The 23,537-nt window shown below is 43.8% G+C and overlaps 2 protein-coding genes and 1 pseudogene across 2 annotated transcripts; all 3 read right to left on the bottom strand.

Moving 5' to 3' along the window:
• Positions 1 to 2,648: 2,648 nt before the first annotated feature.
• On the bottom strand, positions 2,649 to 4,137 carry LOC118635507 (annotated as a pseudogene).
• Positions 4,138 to 13,162: 9,025 nt separating this feature from the next.
• On the bottom strand, positions 13,163 to 14,191 carry LOC118636673 (melanoma-associated antigen B10-like). Its single transcript, XM_036271801.1, has 2 exons — positions 14,090 to 14,191; positions 13,163 to 14,017 (listed from the first exon to the last, which is right to left on the bottom strand). The coding sequence occupies exons 1-2, from the start codon at positions 14,189 to 14,191 to the stop codon at positions 13,163 to 13,165; spliced, it is 957 nt and encodes a 318-aa protein (XP_036127694.1).
• A 7,425-nt stretch (positions 14,192 to 21,616) lies between these two features.
• Positions 21,617 to 22,651, bottom strand: LOC118635508 (melanoma-associated antigen B10-like). The gene has a single exon (XM_036270163.1). It carries the CDS (start codon positions 22,649 to 22,651, stop codon positions 21,617 to 21,619), a length of 1,035 nt encoding a protein of 344 aa, XP_036126056.1.
• Positions 22,652 to 23,537: the final 886 nt, after the last annotated feature.

Raw genomic sequence — 23,537 nt, forward strand, 5'->3', positions numbered from 1 at the left:
ACTTACTTAAGCTCACTATCAGTGCACAGATTCAATGGCCTGTCTCAAATAAGTCACCAAATTAAATTATCTTTTCTTTATTACCTCATCTGCTTTCTGAAATCTCCTCTCATGCTGTTCCAAATCAGATTCTACTCACAGCCAATTTAGATTAAAACAAACAAACAAACAAAACTTTGGAAGTGTGGTGGAAGCACCCAGAACACATGAGCAGACATCTAAACTTCAGTGCCAAAGTAAATAACCACATGGACAGGACTGTTGTTCTCAGAGGGGTTCCGTGGTCAGGTACAGGATAGCAGACTTCTGCAGGGAGTTGGAGGGCTCTAAGTCAGGGGAAAGGGGAATGATTGTGGACTCTCTGTTCCATTGGGGGCAGAGTGCAGACTTATGAAAGGAAGCAGGGGAGAGCTGGACAGCAGGTTAGGATCCAGATTCGGACATGAAGCTACACTGGGGAAGACCTAGGAGAAGAGTGATGTAATTCAGAAAGTGCTGCGTGGTCCCAGCACCAAGAAGTCAACTCTAAAATAACCTGTGGATAGGGGCAGGAGGACACAGTGTCTGGCATGTATTGTGTTTTGATAAATTTTAATTATTACTAGTATTATCTTCACCCTAAAACCTACCAATCTCTCCTCTGGATTCTCTTTTAATCTAATAATTATCAGAAAATGCATATTGCTCTGGAATATGGCACCAGAAAGCAGCCAATATGTTGCTTAACAAGTTAAACTAAGTTACTTGCTGCATAAATTTTTTGAGCATATGTTATTTATTGTTGGGTGGAGGAATCTACTCCAGGTTGATGCAACTCAAAACTCCTAAAATTTGTGTCAATGCCTGTTTCCATCCCTTCCTTACATCTGCCCTTCCATCCAAAACACTTGTGTTTGCAATTATTTCACCTACATCACAAAATCAAGTTCTAGCTTAGAGTTTACCAAATTACATTCCAGGTAACCTAATTAAAATTGCCATTTACTAGATGGGATATACCTGTTCCAGCCTAGGGCAAAGAGTGCCAGCACAGTGGCTTCTGAGCATCCTGTCTCATGTGAGTCTTACCCTCTTTCTCAGACACTGCCTTATTATAATGTGCACAAATCATCTATTTTGTGGACTTCATTCTCTTTCACTGGGACAAGAGCACAGGACCTCTTCCATTTCTGTCCCAGGTTAAGATTTCTCTCTGCTTTATCCATAATCTTAAAGTCAATCCTAGAAGCAGTTTTCCATTCCAGACTTGTATTTTTTTTTTTTTTTAATCCTCACTGGAGGAAATATTTTTATTTTTTGTTCAGATAGAGTGGGAGGGAGGGAGAGAGAGAAACATCGACGTGAAAGGGACACATCGAGCGGCAACCGAGGCTCGCGCCCTTTGTGGGAACCGAACCCGGGTCTCTCTGGACCGCAGGCCGACGCTTTAACCGCTGAGCCAAACCTGCCAGGGCTCCAGACTTGTCTTTTTATCTAAGACACATTTTCTGAGATTTTAGCCCCTGGCCACCACTCATACAAACTTATCTAACTCACCACTCAATTTAATTAAAATTACCTCACACTGCCCTGGCCAGTGTGGCTCAGTTGGTTGGGCATGGTCCCATGCACAAAAAGGTTGCCGTTTCAATTTTCAGTCAGGGCACATGCCCAGGTTATGGGTTTAGTCCCCTGGTAGGGGATGTGCAGGAGGCAACCAATTGATATTTTGCTCTCATATTGATCTCTCTCTCTCTCTTTCTCATCTCTCTCTCTCTCTCTCTCTGAGCTCTCTCTCTCTCTCTGTCCCTCCCTTTTCCTTCCCCTCTCTAAAAAATCGATGAAAATATTTTTTAAACATTACCTCACACCAAAGGACTCACAGTTTCCCAAAGCCTGAAACCCCCTTGCCCAGGCATTTACACTTCACTGTTCACACCAAAAAGCCCCAAGTCCTCACACCATTTTGACTTGTCATTTTGGCCACAGGGAGTGTCTTAAATATTCCTCACATCACAGCTACTCTAAGACTTTAAAATTCTATGCGCACGGATGGTTCTTGTACATCTTAGCATTCTCAGTACTAACACAGAGTTTGCAGAGTAGATGCTCAATTAATGTTGGAGAAAAAAAATGGGCCACTGAGAAAGAGGTCTAACTTATTACAATCTAATTTCTCTTACATTCTTGAATAAGCTAAATATATCCATAGATGTTCATATATATATATAAACAAAACAACAGACTAAAAGTCATAAATAATAGCAAGAATTTTTTATCTTTTATTTCTCTATTTCCTGATCCCACCCATTACATTGTTGTGTTGTTTCACATTTGCAAGGAAATGCCTCATCTACTGCCACATTGTCTTGTTCCAAATCACTAAATAAAATGAAACTTTTCCAATTTGTGTCACAAAATAATAAAACTCTTACTCTTAGATCCCATTCACAGCAAAAAATGTTGGAACATAGCCTACATAAATTTGGATTATGAAGCTATTTAAACCTTCAATTAAAAGGAAAAATATTTTAAAAGTTATCTTTTACTATACAGAACAGAAACAAATAGGTTATATACTGTGTTGTCTTCAGCACCACTCTAACATTTTACTTCTTAGAAGGTGGAATTCTCTTTTTAACAACAAAGTGAAGAATCTTTCTCAAACTTTATGAGGGATGGGAGGAGCTGGTGACCTTGGCCCTGGAGTGAGCCCTGGCCATGGAAGCCTTATTAGCCCTGGCTGCAGCTTGGTCTTGGGCTCTCTCCTCCTCATCTCTTAAAGCCTCCTCACAAAGGTATGGGAAGGGAGTGGGGATGGTATCATGGACCTTGGTAAAAAAATTCCAGCACTTTCATCTTGGTGATTTTAGCCTGGACTCTTGGACCCCACAGGAACTTGTAGCATGGAGGATCACTGTCAGGCACTTGGTGGTATTCTAGGTGACTTGCTTTTCAGTGACACAATTGTCATTCATGAAAATCACAACCAGAACAGTCACCAGAAATCCAGTCTTTGGAACCCCTCTGTCATCACTAAGCATTGCATCATAGCCTGGTTCCAGTGGTTGATGACGATATGGATGTGCCAGTAGGGATCCACTTCCTTCATGTCAAGGCCAAAGACCATTTCCAGGTGCTGAGAGGCTCTCTTGAAGATCTCAAGGAAGTGATTTCTGTACATTTAGATTACATATATAAGCATCTCTCCCTTGATAATATGCTCTTTGATTTGATACTTGTACAGAAGATAATACACCAAAATACTCACCTTGTCATTTAGAGTGTCTCTGTGGAAGGGCTCAGTTGTAGGAGGGGCGTGGAAGGATCTTAGCCTCTCTTCCTTCTGGTAGTTGGTACCTTAATTCAACCTTGTGACCTGAACAACTACTGGATTCTCAGGCTCTTCTTGGGCCTAGTGTCACTTTTTATGGGCACAGAGCTTACCCTCTGACCCTGAGGCATGGTGACTTTCAACAAGGGCAGCAGGTTAGTGGGCAGGTGACTCGGTGACCTTAAGAAGAGAGGATGAGATTTTTTTGGACAACTTCACCAGGGAGACAAAACTTTGGCCTTATTGACAGCTACCTCTGCAGGTTTCCTTGAGAGCACTGCTCTAGGAACCCACAGGCTATTCCCTGATTTGCCTCCACCCTAAGGACCCCATGGAAATAACTCAGGTGTGCCTTAGCTTCAACCTATCAGATCTTCTTGGGGCTCACTAGGGCTTAGAGCAGTGGCACTGTTCTGAGTTAGGGAGTATTTTATTTCATATTAAGGGCCATCCTTCCACTTTTTGCAGGACCTAAGTTTCCTGTGCTCTACTGTTCCAATGCTGACCACTCATTTCAAAGCCATCATCACACTGAGGCCCCACAGGGGGAACTAAGGGAACTTCATCTTATCACACCTGCCAAGAGATGCACAGGGAAGAAAGTGCAAGTAGAACTCTATGGTAACCTCTCTATCTTAGTGTACTTAGGGGGCTCAGTTCTCACTCAGTGCCCTCACTTTTACTTTTGGTAGGGTCTGGGACTCCTCCCCTCTGCTGAGCTAAGAGCTATATCCTCAGAGTAAAGCCCTCCAATACTTGAATGTCCAGAGGACAAAGTTATGGAGATCTCAGTCTGACATACCTTCCCGGGCTGCATTTCTCATGGGCACAGAGGTATCCTTGGTACTAATGGTGTGGATAGGACTCTGATTCCCACTGTTCTGAGATAGTTGGTCCCCTCAGTCCTCACTCAGGGTCCTCACATTAACTGCTGGAAATTCTTGGGTTCCCTCCCTTTAATGACAATAAATCTGCCCTCTTAGACCAGACTTATCTTCCTGAGATAGCCCAAGGAAAATATAAGAGGGTGCTTCAGCATCACACCCTTAACTAAGGCCTCCCACAGCTGAGAGCATTGGTGGGACTTTGTGAGGTCCCCTTTGTTTGAAGTGGGTGTTTCCCTGAGACCTCATTCAGTTTCCTATCTGTGATAAGTGCAGTAGGGCTTGAAAATTCCTCCCTATCCTGGCCTGACATCATCTTCCTCCCATTTGAAGGTACTCAGTGCCACTGAGACTCCAAAAACAGAAGTATGTCTGGCTTACGTCAATCTCACCTAAACTGCAGCCTCTCTGACAGAAAGTATGGGTGCAGTTGTGTGAGGCCCCGTATGTTCTGGGGTATACGGTTTCCTCAGACCTTACTCAGGGGTCTTGCCTTACTCCTGTTGGGGCCTAGGACCTGTCCCTATGCTGGCCTAAAACTGACACCCTGGTCTGATGCCCTCACCCGCTTCAGTCCTCTCAGGGGAAATTCAGAATGTTCTAGGAGGTTGCCATGTCAGACAATTACTGTCTGAATTCTATCAGGGCTGATAGCAGGAACTCTCTGGAAACCCCTATCACATGTAAACCAGGGTCTTTACATTAATTCCAGGCAGAGCCTGGAGCTCCTCTGTCTCCTGCCCTATGCTGCCCTCCTCAGAGCAAAGCTATGATTTTGCTCATACACCAGAAACAAAAGTCAGGGTGCATCACATCCTTAAACCACCTTTGGTGCCGCCCAAGGTAGACAGCAAGGGTCGCACTCTAAGAGTACTCTGAGAGCAGAAGAAACACTCTCTGGGAGCCTTTCTGGTCTGGGATGGGTAGTACCCTCACACCTAACTCAGGATCTTTACCTTAATTCTGACCAGAACCCAGAGCTCCTCCCTCAGTGTATGTGACACCACTCGGCACAGATCAATGCTTTTGCTTAGCTGAGACCCAGAGTCACATATCAGAGAACACCACTTAAAGCCAACTTTGACAGTGCTGACACGGGAGCAGGGTTCTATGAGGTTGACTTTAGTCTAGGGATGGGGAAGTCCCTTGGAACTCACATAGGGGCTTTTTTTGCCCCTCTAAGCTGGCCCTGGGTATCGTCTTTCTGGTTAACAAGTCTTAAACTAAGGCCCTTCCCATGTTACTCTCCAGTTTCTAAGGCATGAAGTGAAGGGCATATGAGCCTCACAGCCATACCAGGGCCTCCCAGAATTTACAGGAGGGGAAGGCTACTGTGCTGCCCACCTCCTCTGGGGTTGATGGGCCCTCAAAAATTAAACAGAGTCACAGAGTCATTTGCTTTACTCATATTAGTGCCTGGGACCCCATTTTCTGTGGTCCTGAGGCCAACCCCAGATTCAAACCCTTCAAATCCTGAATCCCCAGAAGGGAAATTCAGAGGGCACTACTGCAGGTAATCCTTACACAGAGCCTGATAGAACTTAAAACAAGGACTAGACTCTGTGGGGTCCACTCTCTTCTGGGGTGGAGGGTCCCTCAAACTCAACCAAGAACCTTACTAGGCTCCCTCTGACATTATCCAGATTCTTCACCTTTACTTCTGTTAGGACTTGGGCTTCCTCCATCTGCTGATGGTGTCTGACAGGCTAGTCCATTGTCCTTACTTCAAAGTTTTAGATTTTACTATATTTACTACAAATACTGTGATGACTTTGGGAATGGCTAGCACAGATCTAATATTTTATTTTAATTTAATCAAGTTAAAGTTATTATAATAAAAAAAAAAAGCTTCAAACGCCACATATATCTGTCACCCCCAGGCAATGTAACAAGGAACTACACTGACCACAATGGCTCTCCATTCACCTTGTAAATGTTTGCATCATAGGCCAGCCCCCTACTCTAGTCAGTACCTGGTAGCAACATAGACCACCAAACACAGCCAAAGTACATCTTTCTCTGCTGTGCAAATAATTCAGGAACCATGGGAGGCAATCTGAGCTAGAATAACACCTGGATTGTTTTTCAAAGACATGTTCACACTCATCCCTTTATTCCCAGAGCCACTGAGGTAATTAGCCTTAGGGGTTTCCCCATTCAATATTTCCCTCCTTGCAGCAGCACATCCCCTTCCACTACTCATTGGTAATACTTGCCCTATTTTAACTCTCCTGAATCACCAACCAATCCCACCCACTTGCACAGCCTCAATCTCAGGAGCAGGAATGCCACATACACACAGGAAAAAATCACATTCTTTACTTGGCAACAAGACGGCTCTCAGTCCTGCTACACTGGCGAGGTTGCACAGAATCCCCAGAGTAGTAAAGACATGTAGCTCTCCCAGATTCCATCAGTAACATCACTTGGTTGGTGACACCGGGGATTTAACTAACCTCTGCCTGACAGTGGGCAAGAGAGTGTTCTAAGGTAGAAAGGAATATCAAGCCTGCCTCTGGTACTTCCATCCAATAAATCTACCCACACAGATCACTTTACAAATTGAGGCTGGTAATGATCATTCAATATTCCCTATATTATCCATATAAGTTATCTGGTACCTTCCACAAGACTCTCTACCTTCTCTCCTCCCGGTAACTTTTCTACCTTTTGATGAAGTCTGCATACAGATCCCTGACTACCAGCTGCCCTAAGCTCTCTGGATTTGTTTTAATATATGATCTCTCTAGAAATTGCTCTTCTTAACCTCAGTTATTGGTGTTTTCTTGCCCAGGCTCAAGTACTGGCACTTGGTCATTCTGACAAATCTTTGCTTCTCAAAATAAAGGGAAATGTTTAAATGGCATATCAGAATTCTGAGAGCATGTACCCAGAGGCATTCTGGTACTCAAGACATTGCCGTAGAAATTCTGCTTCATATGAATGAGAGATTATGTTAATTTTCTGCTAGTTAATTACAAAATAGGGAAATACAAATTAAAACTGAGAAAATATAATTATGGCAAAAATTTTGCTCCAAATTTAACATTCATAATATTAAATGCCTTTGAGAATGCTGGTTATTCACATAAATTAATTTGGGAGAATATGAACTAGTAAAGCAACATTGGAATACAATTTCAGAAATATTTAAAATATTTACACTCATCAAACTACTTTTACTTCAATCCAACTGGTTTATTTCTATCTGTTTCCTGTCAGAAAACACCCACATTTTACCAACAACCACATTCAATGATGTTGATATCAGTTCTATTAATCATAGTAACAAATGAGAAACAACTTATTTGTCCATTAGGAGGAGAATGGGTACATTATCTACAACACATACACCTTAGAGTTCTAGGGAGTAGTTAAAAGAGTGAGGTGGTCTATATGTGCTCTCACAGAAAGATCCTGCATTTATTTTATTAAGTGACAAGGGCAAGAGGCAGAATGTGATGTACATTGTTACATATGTATACAAACTCACGGTGTCTTTTTCCTTTTTTTAATTTCTTTTTTTAAATTCTGCCCTTTCAGTTTGGACATGTTCTATGTATCTCAATTTCCTCATCTGAAAAATACATATTAATGACTGTCCTTACTTAGTAGGACATCAGAAAAGGATTAGAAAAGAGAGGTCAGAGAAAAGGCTCTGGTATCTAGTAAGCACTCAAAACAGAGGTTGGCAAAAGTAGGTTTACAGTTGTTCCTATGAAAAAAGACATTCAGGTTATGATTATCACAAAAACTTTATCAACTCTGTGTTTCACATACTCACAACTGTAAACCGACTTTTTTCCCCACTCCTGTACATGTTACATAAATTTATGTTAATGATAATATTTCAGGAAGATGTTCATGCTTATGCTGTGTGTCCCATGCTTCTAAGGTCGATCACTGAGAAGCCTGTGGTTCACGTTCTACAGTGAGAGAAACTTTGCTTTTGCTTCTCAACTGAACATTCCTTCTCCACTGTCTGAGCGCCACACCTTACACCATCAGTCACACCTCAGTTCATAGACTATATATATGTAACATATTGAGAGTGAATATGGAGAAGAGTAGAGAGATGCCAACATGAATCCTCAAGAACTTCTGATCGGGAAGGAGTGATAAAACCTATTATTCACAAGTGAGGTATATTGTAGAAGCAATATAGATTAAAAAAATGTATGGTAAGCTTCAGTAATAATGGGGTTCCCACCCTACTGTGATCCCTCAAGAGTTTGTCTCCCTACTCACTGGAGATGTTTTGAAAGGGAATTATCAAAAGTGTATTATTCAAACACATATATGTAACAAAAAGTCTAGAATGAACTTAAAATTATACACACAGGGTTTTCATTTGTGGTTACTTAGTAGGGCCTAAATTTTACAGGACCATAAAAAGGAGGCAGGATTGTGATTATTTTGTATTTTTAGAATTTTTTTAGAATCAATAATATATGTACTATTTCTATTGTAATGAGTTTATTTAAGCAAGACTAACAACGGAAATAGTGGCTGTGTGTTATTGCGATAAATAGCTATCAATGAAAGGGAAGAAGCCTGGAATCTGGATGAACTAACACTGTAAAAGTTGTTTTTATGCACATTAAATCTAACATGGGGAGGTGGGATCTACACTGGCAAGTGGCCCAGGGATGAAGGCTTCTCCATTCATGTGACTCCACACCTCAACACAGGCCCTCAGTGTTTGCTGCTGAATTGAACAGAAAGCAGAAAGTGGCACACTGACTCTCAATGCCTTGGTCTTGAAATGATAAACTTTGCTTCTGTTTATATTCCAATGGCCAAGGGTATCCTAGAACCCTTCTTAATGTGAGTGGACTGGACAATATAGTCTCCCCATGTGCCCAGGAAGGAGAAAAAGCAAGACACAGCTCGCATGAGCACTTGCTGTCTCCCCATCAACAATTACAAAGCAGGCGATGAGTAAAGTCCAGCACTTATAATCTTTGCAGAAAAGTCCTCTGCATTGTTGGAGGAGTTTCTGAGAAGGCCCAAATTGCCTTGCAACACTCCAAATTTTTCTCGTGCCTACTATGTGACCAGTGTTTTCAAGTTTAGAATCACCCCATTTTCTAAAGACAATGTAAATCTCAGCAGGGAGGGGTCACTCTTCTCCACTCTATGGCACCTTTCTGCACTGACCTTTTCAATAACCTCTCTAGTCCTAATACAATGAGAATCCTCTTCTTCCTCTTGCTGCATGGTCAAAATCACCACTTGTGAGTTTCTGCTACCCACCACCTGAAGAACATGCCTGACCACTTGTGCAGATGTCTTTATGCACACTGAAAAGTCTGGGTTTTCCCCTGGGGCAGATACAGAAAAGAATCAGGAGAATATTGATCATTTGGAGGCTTTTTCTACCTTGGTGGTAGACTGAATAATTGCTGCACGGAAATGCCTGTATATTATCCCTGAAACTTGTAAACATGTTATGTTATATGGCCAAAGGTACTTTGCAGCTGTAGAAAATGCATGAAACCAACTTTGAAATAAAGATACACTGGATTATCTGGGAGGGCCCAATATATGACATGAGCCCTTATCAGCAGAGAAGATTCTCTGACTAGCGGCAGAAGAGAGATGCAGCAGAAGGAAAGTTAGAGAGAAGCCAAGTGTGAGAAGAATTCAACATTTAATTGCTAACTCAGAATGTATGGACCTGCCTGCAAGGACTGGAGAGAGGCCAGGTGAAACTGTCAGCAAGGACACAGGGCCTTAGTCTTACTACCACAAAGACCTGGATTCTGCCACCAACCTGAATAATATTAGAAGGAGAGCCTTCCCAGAGTTCATAACTGAGAGGCCCACCAACTGAAAGCTTAACTTGGACCTGTAAAAATCCAAGCACAGACTCTAGCAGAACCATCCCAGCCTTTATCCCTACAGAAATGTAGATAATAATACCTACCAAGTTAATAATGTGTGCTGTTGTAAACCACTAAATTTCTGGTAATTTGTTACAGCAGCCATAGAAAACTACTGTAACTTCCTGAGAAGACTACAGGGTATGTTAGGATCCAGACCCTGCTGATGGTTCCTCGGTCGACCCCATCTCCCAATTAGGAGGGAGGCTTTGCTTCTTGGTCACTTAGTTAAGCTCACAAATCATTGTACAGAATTAGTGGTCTGTTCCAAATAAGATACTCCATTAACATTCTACAGAAGGAAATACAGTCAATATACTGTAATAACTATGTAAGGTGCCTTGTCGAACTGAAAATATCAGAGGAACACATTGTAAACTATACCATTGTGTAATCACTATGCTGTACAAATGAACCTAAAAAAAAATACTGAATATAAATTATAATTGAATAAAATGTAAAGTAAAAAAAAAAATACAGAATTTTACTGCATTTATCAAGGTTGTTTCAAAAAGTATACTTTAGCCTCATGATGATAAACCAAGGCCCTGCAGATTTCATGCCAAATCAGTGTCTATCTACCAGCTTATCTGGCAAAAAATAAATTTGGTGGAGGTAGCAATAGGGTTGAAGTGGTGTCTAAAATTCACTGTCTGAATGAGTGACTGCATGGAAGGGGCTGCTGCTATCAGAGGGTCCATAGTGAAGGACGGGATCTGCAGGAGTTGGATGCTCTACTTTGGGGATGGCTGGAGATGTGGGCTGTATGTTCCACAGGGAGCAGGAGTGCAGCCTGCAGAGGAGGATGCAGAGAAGAACCGGCAAGACAGGACAGGTTCCAGTGTGGGCAGGAGACACTGTGGGGAAGACGCAGGGGAAGGGCACTGTAATGGACCCAAGGGCTGGGAATGGGTACTTGAGCTGGGACCAGTACAGAGTCAGCTCTCAAGGAACCCTGGGGTGGGGTTGGGGCAGGAGGACCCAGGCTAAATGAAGCTCCCAGACAGTTTCCAAATTGTGTTTGATTCCCATGTTCCCCTTCCTTCCTTAGGCCTGTCCTCAGTACTTTAGCCACAGGCTTTTGCGTCTCACTGCCTGAGAAACATCATGGAATAGTGAGAAGAGGAATGAATTAATACACAAGGCTGGGAGGAGTGGAGTAGTGTGAGTACTTAACAAATTCAAACTAGAGCTCTATCATTCACCGGCCTTGTGAATTCAGCACCTCAGCAAACTCCCTGAGCCTCAGATTCTACATCCATGGAGTGGGTTTGGTGCATCCTTCCTTCTAGGACTGCTGGATGAGTGTAACGAATGTGAAGCACCTGGCACAGTGAACAGTGTGCATTGAGAATGGCAATTATTGCTATGATTTTGTTTGAACCCCAGATATGACCCACTCTCCCGTTGAGATTTTTATTTTGGGGGGATTTGTTTTGTATTATTATGTTAATCCAGGATATGTCTGAGAATATGCAGTGCTGAAGAACAGTGGATAACTTTGCCAAAAATTCTGTTTAGCAAGAAAAATACCTTAGCAAATCATTCCTCTTAGAGGAAATAGTATGTAATTTCGATGTTGGGGAATCCCACTCCTCTGGATATAACCCAAAGCTCCTACCTAACATGTGTGTCATAAAACAACTCCCTTTCCCCTCTTCCAAATGCCCTTTGATCCAAATCACCTATTTTCATTCATTTACCTCTACCGAAATCAAGCCCTCCCTTAGAGTTTGCCAATTTTTACTCCAGATAGCTAGCTAAAATGCCCTTTTTATGGAGCACACACTGCTTCTCCCAGCCCAGGAATGAGTGCCAGCACAGTGGCTGCTTGGATCCCACCTCGAGGAAGTATTACCCTGATTTCTCAGAAATTCCCTGGAGATGATGGGGATAAAATACCTATTCTGTGGACTGCGTTTTTCTGCACTGGGACAAAAGCTCAGGGCACCTTACATCCCTGCCCCTGGCAGAAAGTTCTCTCTGCTTTATCCATGACCCCAAAGTCACTGCTAAAAGCAGTTCTCCATTAGGGTCTCAGCCTCTCAAGTCTGAGACCCACCACCCAAGGGTCTGGCTCTTGCTCACCACCCTCACACCCCCCTCTGAGGCACCCCCCTCACACCCCCCTGTGAGGCACCCCCCTCACACCCCCCCTCTGAGGCACCCCCCTCTGAGGCACCCCCCTCACACCCCCTTCTGAGGCACCACCCTCACACCCTCCTCTGAGGCACCACCCACCTTAACTGCAAATTGCCTGCCATTGAAGGAATTGAGGTTTACCAAGGCCTCAGATTATCTTGCCTCAGGACATTTACACTTGACTGCCCTCATCAGGACCCTCCCTCCTCCCCTCCTCATACTTCTTTCCACTTGTATTTTTGTCTTAGAGGGTATCTCACCATCTTCCTTTTATGGTAGCTGGTTCCCGCCTTGATCATTCTAGGGGCAGTGGCTCTGTCTTCTTTTTCTTACCATCCCCCCTACCACCATGGAGCCTTCCCAAGAGTAGATGCTCAATTAATGTTTGAGGAGTAAAAAAAGGCAGGAAGCAGTTCATTATGATTTAATTTCTCCTATGTACTTGAATAAATGAAGCAAGTGCAGGTCTATAACTTTTATTTCACAGAACGGCAGAATACAAAGAATAAGGGGAACCAACAATTGACCATCTTTTACTTTGTTCTCTAGTTTTTGATCTCAACTCTTACCACTAATTCCTTTCACATTTCTAACCAAATGCCTTTTCAATGGCATGTCTTCTTGTTCCAGATCACTAAATGAGATGGAAGGTTACCCAATTTGTTTAGTAAAATAGCAAAACTCTTACTCTTAAGCCTCATAAACAAAGTTAAATATGTAACCAATATCATTCATACACTTAGGTTCTAAAGCTAAACTTTTTTTTTCTTTTTATAGAACGACATTTGAAAACATTCAGCAACAACAAGATAAAGCTACGAGTTACTAACATAGAACACAGAGATGATGTGCACTGTGTTCCCTCCAGCACCACCTAAGCCCCTCCACACCCCCCCCCCCACTACTTGAAGCACAAAGTGAAGAGAGTGCTTCAGATTTCAATACATGTGGGAGAACCTGTTGAAATTGGCCCTGGAAGGCACACTGGCCGGGGCCCCGGTGCGAGCCATAGCTGCAAATCTGGCTCGGGTTCTCTCTTCTTCATCTCTCAGCGCCTCCTCGTACCAGACTGGGAAGGCACCGGGGTGGGTATCGTGCAGCTTGGCTAAGAACTTCAGGACTTCCATCTTGGTTATCTCGGCATGGGCCCGTGGGCCCCACAGGAACTGGTAGTGTGGAGGATTGCTGCCAGCCACCTGGCGGTACACCAGGTAACCTTCTTGCACCAGGTCTTCTGTGATGAGCTTCATGGGCTCCCCGTGGACGAAGTGCTCCTCTCCAGCATGTACACCCATCGCATTCAGGACATCCCAGATCTCCTGCTCACTGGCACAGTTGCCCTTCATGAAGATCACACAGAGGATGGTCATCAGGAGGCCCATCTTGGGCATGATCTCTCCCCTCAGGCTCTCATCGCCAGCGTGGCGCAACTTGTTGACCAGGCCATAGCAGTGCCTGGCAGGGTCGACTTCCTTTACATCAATGCCAAAGGCCAGCACCATTAGCTCGGAGGCTTTCTTGAGGATCTCATGGAAGTAGTGCTGGTGCTGTTTGATGACATGCTTCATCATGTCTTCCTTTGTTATGGGCTCCTTCAGGTTATACTTGCGCAGCATGAATTGCACCAACAGAAATGCCTTCTGATCTAGAGGGCTCCTGCGGGGACTGGAAGTGCTGGGCGCCGCCCCGGAGGCACTTGCACTTTCCTCATCTTGGCTCTTGGCACCATCACCAGACCTTGGGCATGAGACATCTGCCTCAGGAGAGCAAGTGGCTGTGGCTCCCTGAGGCTCCTGGAATGGGCCAGGAGAAGGGGAGCTCAGGGAAGAACTTTCCGAAGCAGCAGAGGAGGGGGACTCTTCCACCTCTGCCGCAGGGGCCTGAGCACCCTGGAGCCTCTGAGCCTGCCTTTGGGCCCGGCGGCGTCTCTCACGGGCTCTGCGCTTACTCTTCCGCCCCCGAGGCATGATGACACTGGTCAGGGACAGCAGGCACAAGCAGGCAGGAGGGCAGGCAAAGAGGGCACCTGGAGGAGGGGGAATGACATGGTGTGTGCACCCTCAGCAGGGACATTGTACCTTGGCTTTAACCAAGGCCATCTCTGCAGGGTCTGAGGGCAGCACTCTGGGAACCCACAGGGCTCCTGTTCCAATCAGATTCTGCCCGGACAACCCACAGAGGAAGTTAGAGTGTGCCCTAGGCTGAGAGCAGGGGCTGTGGGGTCCCCTGTGCTCTGAGGTGGAGAATCCTCTCCTCCTTCACATGTAGGATCATCCTGTCAACCACTGTGGGCAGGGCCCAGCATCCTCCCCTCTGCGACTGTGAGGCTCAACTCCTTACACCAATGGCCTTAGCTTCCTGAGAGGCCTGGGGAGGAAACGAGGGAGAGCCTTATCTCCCCACCCTGCTGGGGCCTTCCAGAGCTGACTACAGGAGCAGGGTCTTACGGGATCCCCCATGCCCTGAATAATTACGGTTTACAGTACTCAGTCCTGTGGCCACCCCCGTGAGACCAAAGACCGCCCCGACCCACCCCCACCCCAGTTTGACAGCCCTGCCAGGTGGCTCCCAAGGTAGACCGTGGGGGCAGGGGTCTGTGCGGGGTTGAGGGTACCCCCAGTCCTTACTCAGGGTCTTCTCCTTGACTCCTGGCCTCCGAATAAAGCCTGGGGGTTTTCTCTCTTTGATCTGAGTCTACCAGATTCAGATCAAAGTGTTCATTTCCGGGAACATCCAGTCAGAACTTAGCGGTAGGTCGTTGGCGTTAACAGTCACGCCTCGGGCCTCTTAGCTCGCGCGCGGGGTGGGTCATGGTGCGCGCGGGCCGGGTCCACGTGGCCTTCTGTCTGCGAGAGCTCCAGGCCTCTTAGCTCGCGCACGGGGTGGGTCATGGTGAGCGTGCCTGGGTCCACGCGGCGTTCTGTCTGCGAGAGCTCCTTCGTCCGGAGGGCGGGAGGGGCGGGGGTCACGTTTCTGTGCTGCTGACAGCCTATCCAGGACCTGGGACCCTGCAGGTGGAAGTCAGCTGGGAGCCCCTTCTGCAGACAGCTCTGTCCAGGGCTTCCCAGGTCTGAAAGCAGAGGAGGGGCTCTGGGATGGCCTTCTGTTCTGTGTGGCTTGTCCTGTTAGTTCTCTGCTGGAATGCAGGGAAGAGGGTGTCTCTGGGCTGCTCCTTTAAAGGCTCCTGGGAAATACCTACTCTGAAAGCTCTGAGCTGTTTCCCTACTGCAGACCTTATGCAGAAAATGGGTAAGAGCCCCAGGCTAGATATGAGATGGGGAAGTCACAGTGCAAGGCAGGGTCTCATTAAGGCTGGTGGGCTGTAAGGGAAACTCGCTGACCCACAGTATTTGTTCCCCAGCCAAACTTGAGAAACCTTCTACTGTAAATCATCTCCTTTCTAAGGGGAAGAGGCTGAGCTGCGTGATTTTGTGAGACCCAGATCTTTTGACATTATCTCACATTGCTCAGTCCTGTGCAGGGATGTTTATTTTATTTTTTTCCCCTCATTCATAGTAAGAAATATATTCACATCTCTAACGTGTGTGTGTGTGTTTTCATGGGAGGATGTATATCTTGGTAATTCCTTATGTTTGAGAATAATGTAACTTTTTTAAAAGGCCTGTCCTCGCCCTGTAAGGAGGTCTCAGGTGGTTACTGCACAGTTTCTGGACTCACACTGTTCCAAACAACCCCAAATGTTGGCGCCATGCTGATATTACCCATGATCTTGGCACACGGGCTCTGAGGAGCTGCTCTGGGTTCTTCAGTGAAGCAGGAGAAATGCATTGTGTCAGGGCAGAGTGGAAGAAACAAGGGCTGAACTTTAAAATCTTTCCTCCAACCAATTCTGTCATCTGACCCTCTCCCGGGCTACAGACCTGTCTCAACTCCAGGTCATGTCCACACACAGGTGCTAGTTCAGTACATACAGTCTCTTCTAGGGGTTTCTCTTTTTATGTTTTGTGGCTGGTGTTACTCTTTCATTTCCCCTTTTACAGTTTCTCGGGGTTGATTCCAGGAAATAGCAGCCCGAGTCTAGTGGCCACCTTGCAAGCTACATACCTATGAGGCAAGGTATTCATCACCGCGGGCAAAGGAATAACAAAATACTACAGTCAGGGAATCTTAACAATAGATATTTTCCCCCTCACAGTTCTAGAGGCTAGTAGTCCCAGACAGAGGCACTGGCACATTCACATTCTGTTGAGAGCTCTCTCTTCTTGGCTTTGCACATGGGCACCTTCTTGCTGTGTCCTCACATGGACTCTTCTCCGTAAATGCACAGATAAAAAAGAGAGTGATCTTTGGCATCTTCCTTTTCTTACAGGGTCATCAGCCCTATTGGATTAGGGCTCCACTCTTATATGCCTTCAGTTAGCCTTAACTACCTCCTTAAAGACCCCTATCTCCAAATACAGTCACATTGAGGATTAGGGCTCAACATATGAATGAGGGGTGGGGCAAAATTCCATCTAGAGCAGGTAATGAATCTATAAATAAGGAGAACTGACATCTTGAAAATATTATTTTCCTCATGAATAAAAATAGTGCACTCCTGTATGTACTTGGGACTTCTTTCCCTAGGTGTATCAATACATTTTTATAGCTACCTCCAAAAAGACAGTGTACATTTTTGTTAGGTTTCTTTTTGTTCTTGGGATATTTTCTATTAATTATCTTAATTAGCTACTGCTTTTGTATGTCTAGGTTCCTGATTTTGGCACAGTCGTCTTCTCTTCAGTAGCTTTTGGGGTCTCTTATTCATTTGAATAGTTTGTGCAATGGTTCCTTTGGAATTCTAATTAGAGGATCATATTGTCACCACTTACTATCTGTCCTTTTAATATTCCTTGCTCTTATTTATTTCGATACTTTTATTCCTCTTTTAATGTATTACAGTCTGCTTTTAAACAGTAGATATTGTACCATAACATCTGTGTCTTTATCTTGACTTTAGTGGGAATGTTGGTAACATTTCACATTTATGTGAGTTTGCTGGAGGTTTTAAGAAATGGAAATCTCTGATAGAGTGACAGACTTAGGGAAAGAAGTCCCAAATAAATACAGGAATACACTATTTTTATTCATGAGGAAAATAATATTTTCAAGACATCACTTCTTATTTTGCTAAAAAAATTTTTACCATGAATTGCTGCACCCCTGGACATGATCAAATGCATTTTATCTTGTAATCTATTACTATAGAGACATACCAATTGACAGTTATTTTACTGATGTTGTGATATATTTGGATTTCTTTAACTTAACCTATTTGTTCACTGGTATACTTGAGATGCTATGAATTTATTTAGGGTAGATGCTTCTAAGTGACTGTGTTTGGCTAGAGCAATTTGGGGAGGGGGAGTCAGTAAGTTTATCTGGTCTTTGTCTCAAGGTGAGCACACCTGCCTTTAAACTCAACAGTAAGGAAACATTTGAGGATGAAATAATATACATAGTCTGCAATCTTTTTCAGAAGATCAAAGAGGGAAGCATTCTTAATTCTTTGAATGAGGCCAGGATCACCCTAAGCCCAAAGCCAAATAAATACATTACTGGAAAAGAAAATTATAAACAGATATGCCTCATGCATATAGATTTAAAATATCTTTAACAAAACAATAGCAAGCAAAATTTAGCAATATGCAAAAAGAATAATACTTCATTATGTGGTGGTGCTAATTTCCTGAATTCAGGCCTAATTCAACATTTATAAATTAATTCGTGTACTTCATCATATAACAGACTGAATTTTAAAATAATCACATCAACTAATGTAGAAAAATAATTTTGAAATTGTATTACCTATTCATATCAAAAATTTTTTAAATTAGCATTAGAAGGGAACTTTCTTAATCTGGTTAATGGTATGTAAGAAAACCCATAGCTAACATTATACCTCATAATGAGAGAGTGAATACTTTCCTCCTAAGATTGAAAACATAACAAGGATGTCCTCTCATTACTCCTATTCAGTGTCATATGGAAGTCCTATCTTGTGCAAGACAAGCCGTAACAAATAAATACAAGGTATACAAATACTGAAGGGATAAAAAAAAATATATGCTTTGTAGAGGAAATGATTGTCTATGTGGAAATCTCTAAGACTCTATGAAGGAAACCTCTCGGAAATAATAACTGAGTATAGTTGCTTTACTATATACTTTCAGTATAAAAATAAGAGTTAGACATTTTAAAAAGCAAAAATACTTACAAACGCACAATAATTGTTAGATATAAACCTAAGAAAATATATACCAGATTCATTTGTGGAAAACTCCAAAATACTTGCCTAAGAGGACCGAACTAAATGGAAAAATATTCTGTTTATAATTAGTAAAGACACTATTATTAAGATGTCATTTATTTCTAACTTGGTTTATAGATTTCATGCAATCCCAATCAAAACTCTCTATAGTGGGTAATGGAAATATCAGGGAAATGCTGTGAAGTATATAATTGTCTAACCACTATGCTGTACACCTGAAACTAGTACCAAGTAATACTGAATATAAACTGTGATTGAAAAAAGTAGAAAACAATTTTAAAAATTCTGTAGCAATTATCACTGTTGTTTTTAAAAGTCCTCTCTAGCCTCAAGGTTATAAACTAAGGCACTACAGATTTCATGCCAAACCAGTGTCTACCTACCAACTGATTTGGGAAAAAACTCTGAGTTTGGTGGAGGTACCCAGAGGGGATGAAGTGGTGTCTAAACTTCACTGTCTGAATGAGTGACTGCATGGAAGGGGCTGCTGCTATCAGAGGGTCCACAGTGAAGGATGGGATCTGCAGGAGTTGGATGCTCTACTTTGGGGATGGCAGGGGGTATGGGTTGTGTGTTCCACGGGGAACAGGGGTGCAGCCTGCAGAGGAGGATGCAAAGAAGAGCTGGCTGGCAGGACAGGTTCCACTCTGGACAGGAGACACACTGGGAAAGACGCAGGGGACGGGCGCTGTAATGCAGCAAAGGGCCCTGGGAATGGGCACCTGTGCTGAGACCAGGGCAGAGTCAGCTTTCAAGGAACCCTGGGGTGGGGCTGAGGCAGGAGGACCCTGGGTAAATGAAGCTCTCAGACAATTCCCAAATCATGTTTGATTCCCATTTTCCCCTTCCTTCTTTAGGCCTGTTCTCAGTACTTTAGCCACAGGCTTTTGCTTCTCACTGCCTGAAAAACATCATGGAATAGTGAGAAGAGGAATGAATTAATAGAGACAAGGTCTGCCTTAGGCTGGGAGGAGTGGAACCAAGTGGGCTCTAGAAGTATCAGACCAGGGTTTCATTCTGAGGCTCGTCTCTTAGGAGCAATGTGAACTCATGAAAATTGCAAAGCTACATGTGCCTCAGGTTCCTCATCTGAAATGGGCTTGATGCAGTCATCTTGCTCCTTGGCTCATGTATACCTTGTGAAGTTGGATGCTGGAATGTAATTAATTTATGTAAGGCACCTGGTCCAGGTATGTATTGGGTCTTTGATAATTGCAATTACTAGTATTACATTTCTGACCTCAAACACCACCAATCTCGAATCTTGAAATTTTTTAAGTTATTTTTATCCTGAAGATATCACAATGTACATCCCTGTAGGACATACTACATCAACGCAGCCAAAATGCTTCTTGCCAAGAAAATTAAATAACTTGCTAAGGAACATTTTAGAATAGTTTATAAGCAATTAAGAAAAACGTCCCAATGGATACATACAAGGCTCCTGTAAAATGAGTCAAGGGCTAACTGGTTTACTCTCATCAAAACATCCATCCCTCATTTAGTTTGGCAATTTATACTCAAGATAATCTAATTTAAACACCCTATAAACAGTGAGCTGTCTTTTCCAGCCTGAGGCCAAAAGTGCCAGCAGGGTGGCCTTTGACCACCACATGTTAAGGCAGTATCACCATTATTTCTCAGAGGCTCTGTATAGAAAATGTATCTAAAATAGGTAATTTATGTACTTTCACCTGCACTGGGACAAAAGAACAAGACAAATCCCATTCCCACCTCAGGTGGAAATATCTCGCTGGTTAATTTTAGATCTTGAAGTGACTGCTATAAGCAGGGTTTAGTCTCTCAACTCTGGACACGCCTTCAGAGGGACTGGCCACTGCCTGCCACTTCCACAGCCTCCTCATCTGAACCACCACCCAGCTTAACATAAAATTGACTCATACCAAAAGATTTAGTTTCCCAAGGCCCCAAACCTGCTTGCTTCAGGACATTTACACTTGATTGCTCACATCTAGATCCTCCCATATCTTCGCTCCTTCTCTGGACTTGTCCTTAGTTCTTATGGTGTATATCACCATCTTCCCGACTTGAAAGCTACTCCTAGACTCAAATATTGTCTGGCCATGGTGGACTTCGTTGATTTTGACATCCCCAGAAGTAGCATGGGGCTTCCCAAAGAGCAGATGCTCAAGAAATGTTTGAGAAATAAATGAAAAAGTGTGCAAAAGATCTAATTTATTATGATAAAATTCAGTCCTCATTCTTAAATAATCTAAGCACAACCAAGAACATATCTCTTAATGTTACAGAACAGATTAAAATTGGTAAGTGAATGCAAAACTTTATCATCTTTTTCTTTATTTCTGTTCTTCTTCATCCCAACTATTATACTGCTGAGCTCTTTAACATCTCCAAGGACATGCCCAATCAATACACCACTGTTATCTTGTCCCAAATAACTAAACAAAGAAAATTTTCCCATTTCTTCATAAAATAACAAAACTTAAAAAAAATTCAACAGCCCTGGCTGGTTTGGCTCAGCGGTTGGAGCACTGGCCTGTGGTCCAGAGAGACCCGGGTTCGGTTCCCGCTAAGGGCACGTACCTCGGTTGCAGTTTGTCCCCAGCCCTGGTTGGGGTCGTGTGGGTGGCAACTACTTGATGTGTCCCTTTCACGTCGATGTTTGTCTCTCTCTCTCTCTCTCCTTCCCATTCTATCTGAACAAAAAATGGGAAAATGTCATCGGGTGAGGATTAAAAAAAAATTTCAACATATAATTTTATTAAGCTAATTATTAGATGCATGAGCTACTGAAAAAAATTCTAAATTGTAATATCCTTTCCCAAATGAAAAATAGGTTTAACTTTTTTCATTTTGTTAAAATTTAAAATTATACTTGACATACTAAAATAGTAAAACTCACAGTCTTAAAGCTCATAAACATAAATAAATGTGTGACATATCAGAAGTTAATTCAGATTCTGAAGTTAGTTAAACCTTCTATTAAAAGAAAAAAACATTTAGACAAACATACGTTATTACACAGAAAAAGAAACACGAACATGTTAAACTATCTTGTCTCTAGACCTACCCCAACCTTCTACTAATGAAAACCTTAGCTGTTCTCCTCAAACACATGGTATAGAACCTTCCTCAGCATTCACTTGGGGCAGAAAAAGCTTCTGGGTACGGCCTTGGTGCGTGCACTGGCCACGGCAGCAATACGAGCCTTGGCTGTAGATCTGGCTTGGGCTCTCTCTTCCTCATCTCTCAAAGCCTCTTCATAATGGCATGGGAAGGCACTGGGGATGGTATGATTAATCTTGGCCACAAACTCCAGGACTTTCATCTTGCTGGTTTCAGCATGGGCTCTTGGGCCCCACAGGAATTCGTGGCATGGAGGATCACTGTCGGGCACCTGGCGGTACACCAGGTATTTTTTTTTCACCAACTCTTCTGTGATGAGCTTCTTGGGATCCCCAAAGATGAAGTGCTTCCTCCCAGCATGTAACCCCATCATATTCAGCACTTTCCAGACTTCCTCTTCAGTGGCGCAGTTGCCCTCCATGAAAATCACGCCCAGGACAGTCATCAGCACACCAGTCCTGGGCACACCTCTGTGTTCTCCCGTATCACAGCTTAGTTCTAGTTTGTTGATGAGAACATAAGTATTCCTGTTGGGATCCATTTCCTTAATATCAAGGCCAAAGACCAGCTCCAAATGCTCAGAAGCTCTCCTGAGGATCTCATGGAAATGATGCTTGTACACCTGGATTACATTTCTCAGCATATCTACCTTGGTAATAGGCTCTTTCCTTTGATATTTGTCCAGCAGGTAGTGCACCAACACAACCACCTTTTCATCCAGAGGGCCTCTACACCAGGGCTCAGTGATATCACTGACATGTAAGGCAATTAGCATTTCCTGCATTTGATTATTAGCATCTTCGTCATATCTTGTGCTTGAAACAGCCGCAGCACTAGCGGTGGTGGAGCAGGCTGCCCCAGGCACTTGAGGATTGCTGGGTGTTCCAGTGACAGGTGAATTCTGAGGATCTTTGAAACCAGGAGATGGGGGAGAAGGGGACTCTTCATCTGGTATAGTGGCCTGAGCACCCACTGGATCCCTGATCTCGTCTCGGGCCTGGCGACGTTTCTCACGGGCACGAACTTTACTCTTCTGTCCCCGAGGCATGATGACTCTGGTCAGGGACAGCAAGCAGGAGTGTGGAAAAGGTGACCTGAAGGAAAGAGGATGAAATGGTGTGATAACCTTAGCAGGGAGATATCACCTGGGGCTTTATCGACAGCTAGCTATCTCTGCAGGTTCACTTGAGGGCACTGTTCTAGAAACCCTTGAGGCTGCTCTTCTCTGAGCAGCCTTTCTTTTGAGGACCCTGAGGGTAACTAGAGTTTGTCTTAGGGTTCAGCCTTCTATCCCTACCTAGGTCTTACTGGAGCCAACACAGGGTCTGACAAGTTCAGGCCTTGTGGAGCTTCCCAAGTTCTAGAGCACTAGGTGTTTCTCTCATTCACATTCAGGGCCATTGCCTCCACTTATGGCAGGATCTGTGGTGCTCTCTCAACTGAAGTGCCTGACCCCTCATTCCAAAGCCCTTACCTCCCTGACACCCTTTTTAAAGCCCTTACCTCCCTGACACCCTTTTTAAAGCCCTTACCTCCCTGACACCCTTTTTAAAGCCCTTACCTCCCTGACACCCTTTTTTAAAGCCCTTACCTCCCTGACACGCTTTTTAAAGCCCTTACCTCCCTGACACCCTTGGGTGAGGAACTGAGGAGGAACCTCATCTGAGCACACCTGCCTGAGGATACCCTGGGATGATAGCAATGGTAGAGCTCTGTGGGACCCTCTCCGTCCTGGGATAAATAGGGCTCTCATTTCTCATTCAGAGTTCTCACCTTGTTTTCTTGCAGGACCTTGAACTGTTCCCTAAGCTGATCTTAGACTTATCCCCTTGTAGTTAGGCCTTCATATTCCTCAAAGTCCAGAAAAGGAGTTTAAGAAGGCCTCAGTTTTACATATCTTCCCCAGGGATCCTGGCAGGGATGATATCACATAT

The sequence above is a fragment of the Molossus molossus genome, unplaced genomic scaffold (assembly GCF_014108415.1).
Source record: "Molossus molossus isolate mMolMol1 unplaced genomic scaffold, mMolMol1.p scaffold_m16_p_2, whole genome shotgun sequence".
NCBI lineage: Eukaryota > Metazoa > Chordata > Mammalia > Chiroptera > Molossidae > Molossus > Molossus molossus.

Excerpts from the sequence above, each read along its gene's own strand:
- LOC118636673 (XM_036271801.1), bottom strand. The coding sequence starts at position 14,191 with ATGCCTCGGGGGCGGAAGAGTAAGCGCAGAGCCCGTGAGAGACGCCGC. Across the intron at positions 14,018-14,089 it reads CTCAGGCCCCTGCGGCAGAG|GAGCCTCAGGGAGCCACAGC; the intron begins GTGGAAGAGTCC and ends GGCCCATTCCAG.
- LOC118635508 (XM_036270163.1), bottom strand. The coding sequence starts at position 22,651 with ATGCCTCGGGGACAGAAGAGTAAAGTTCGTGCCCGTGAGAAACGTCGC.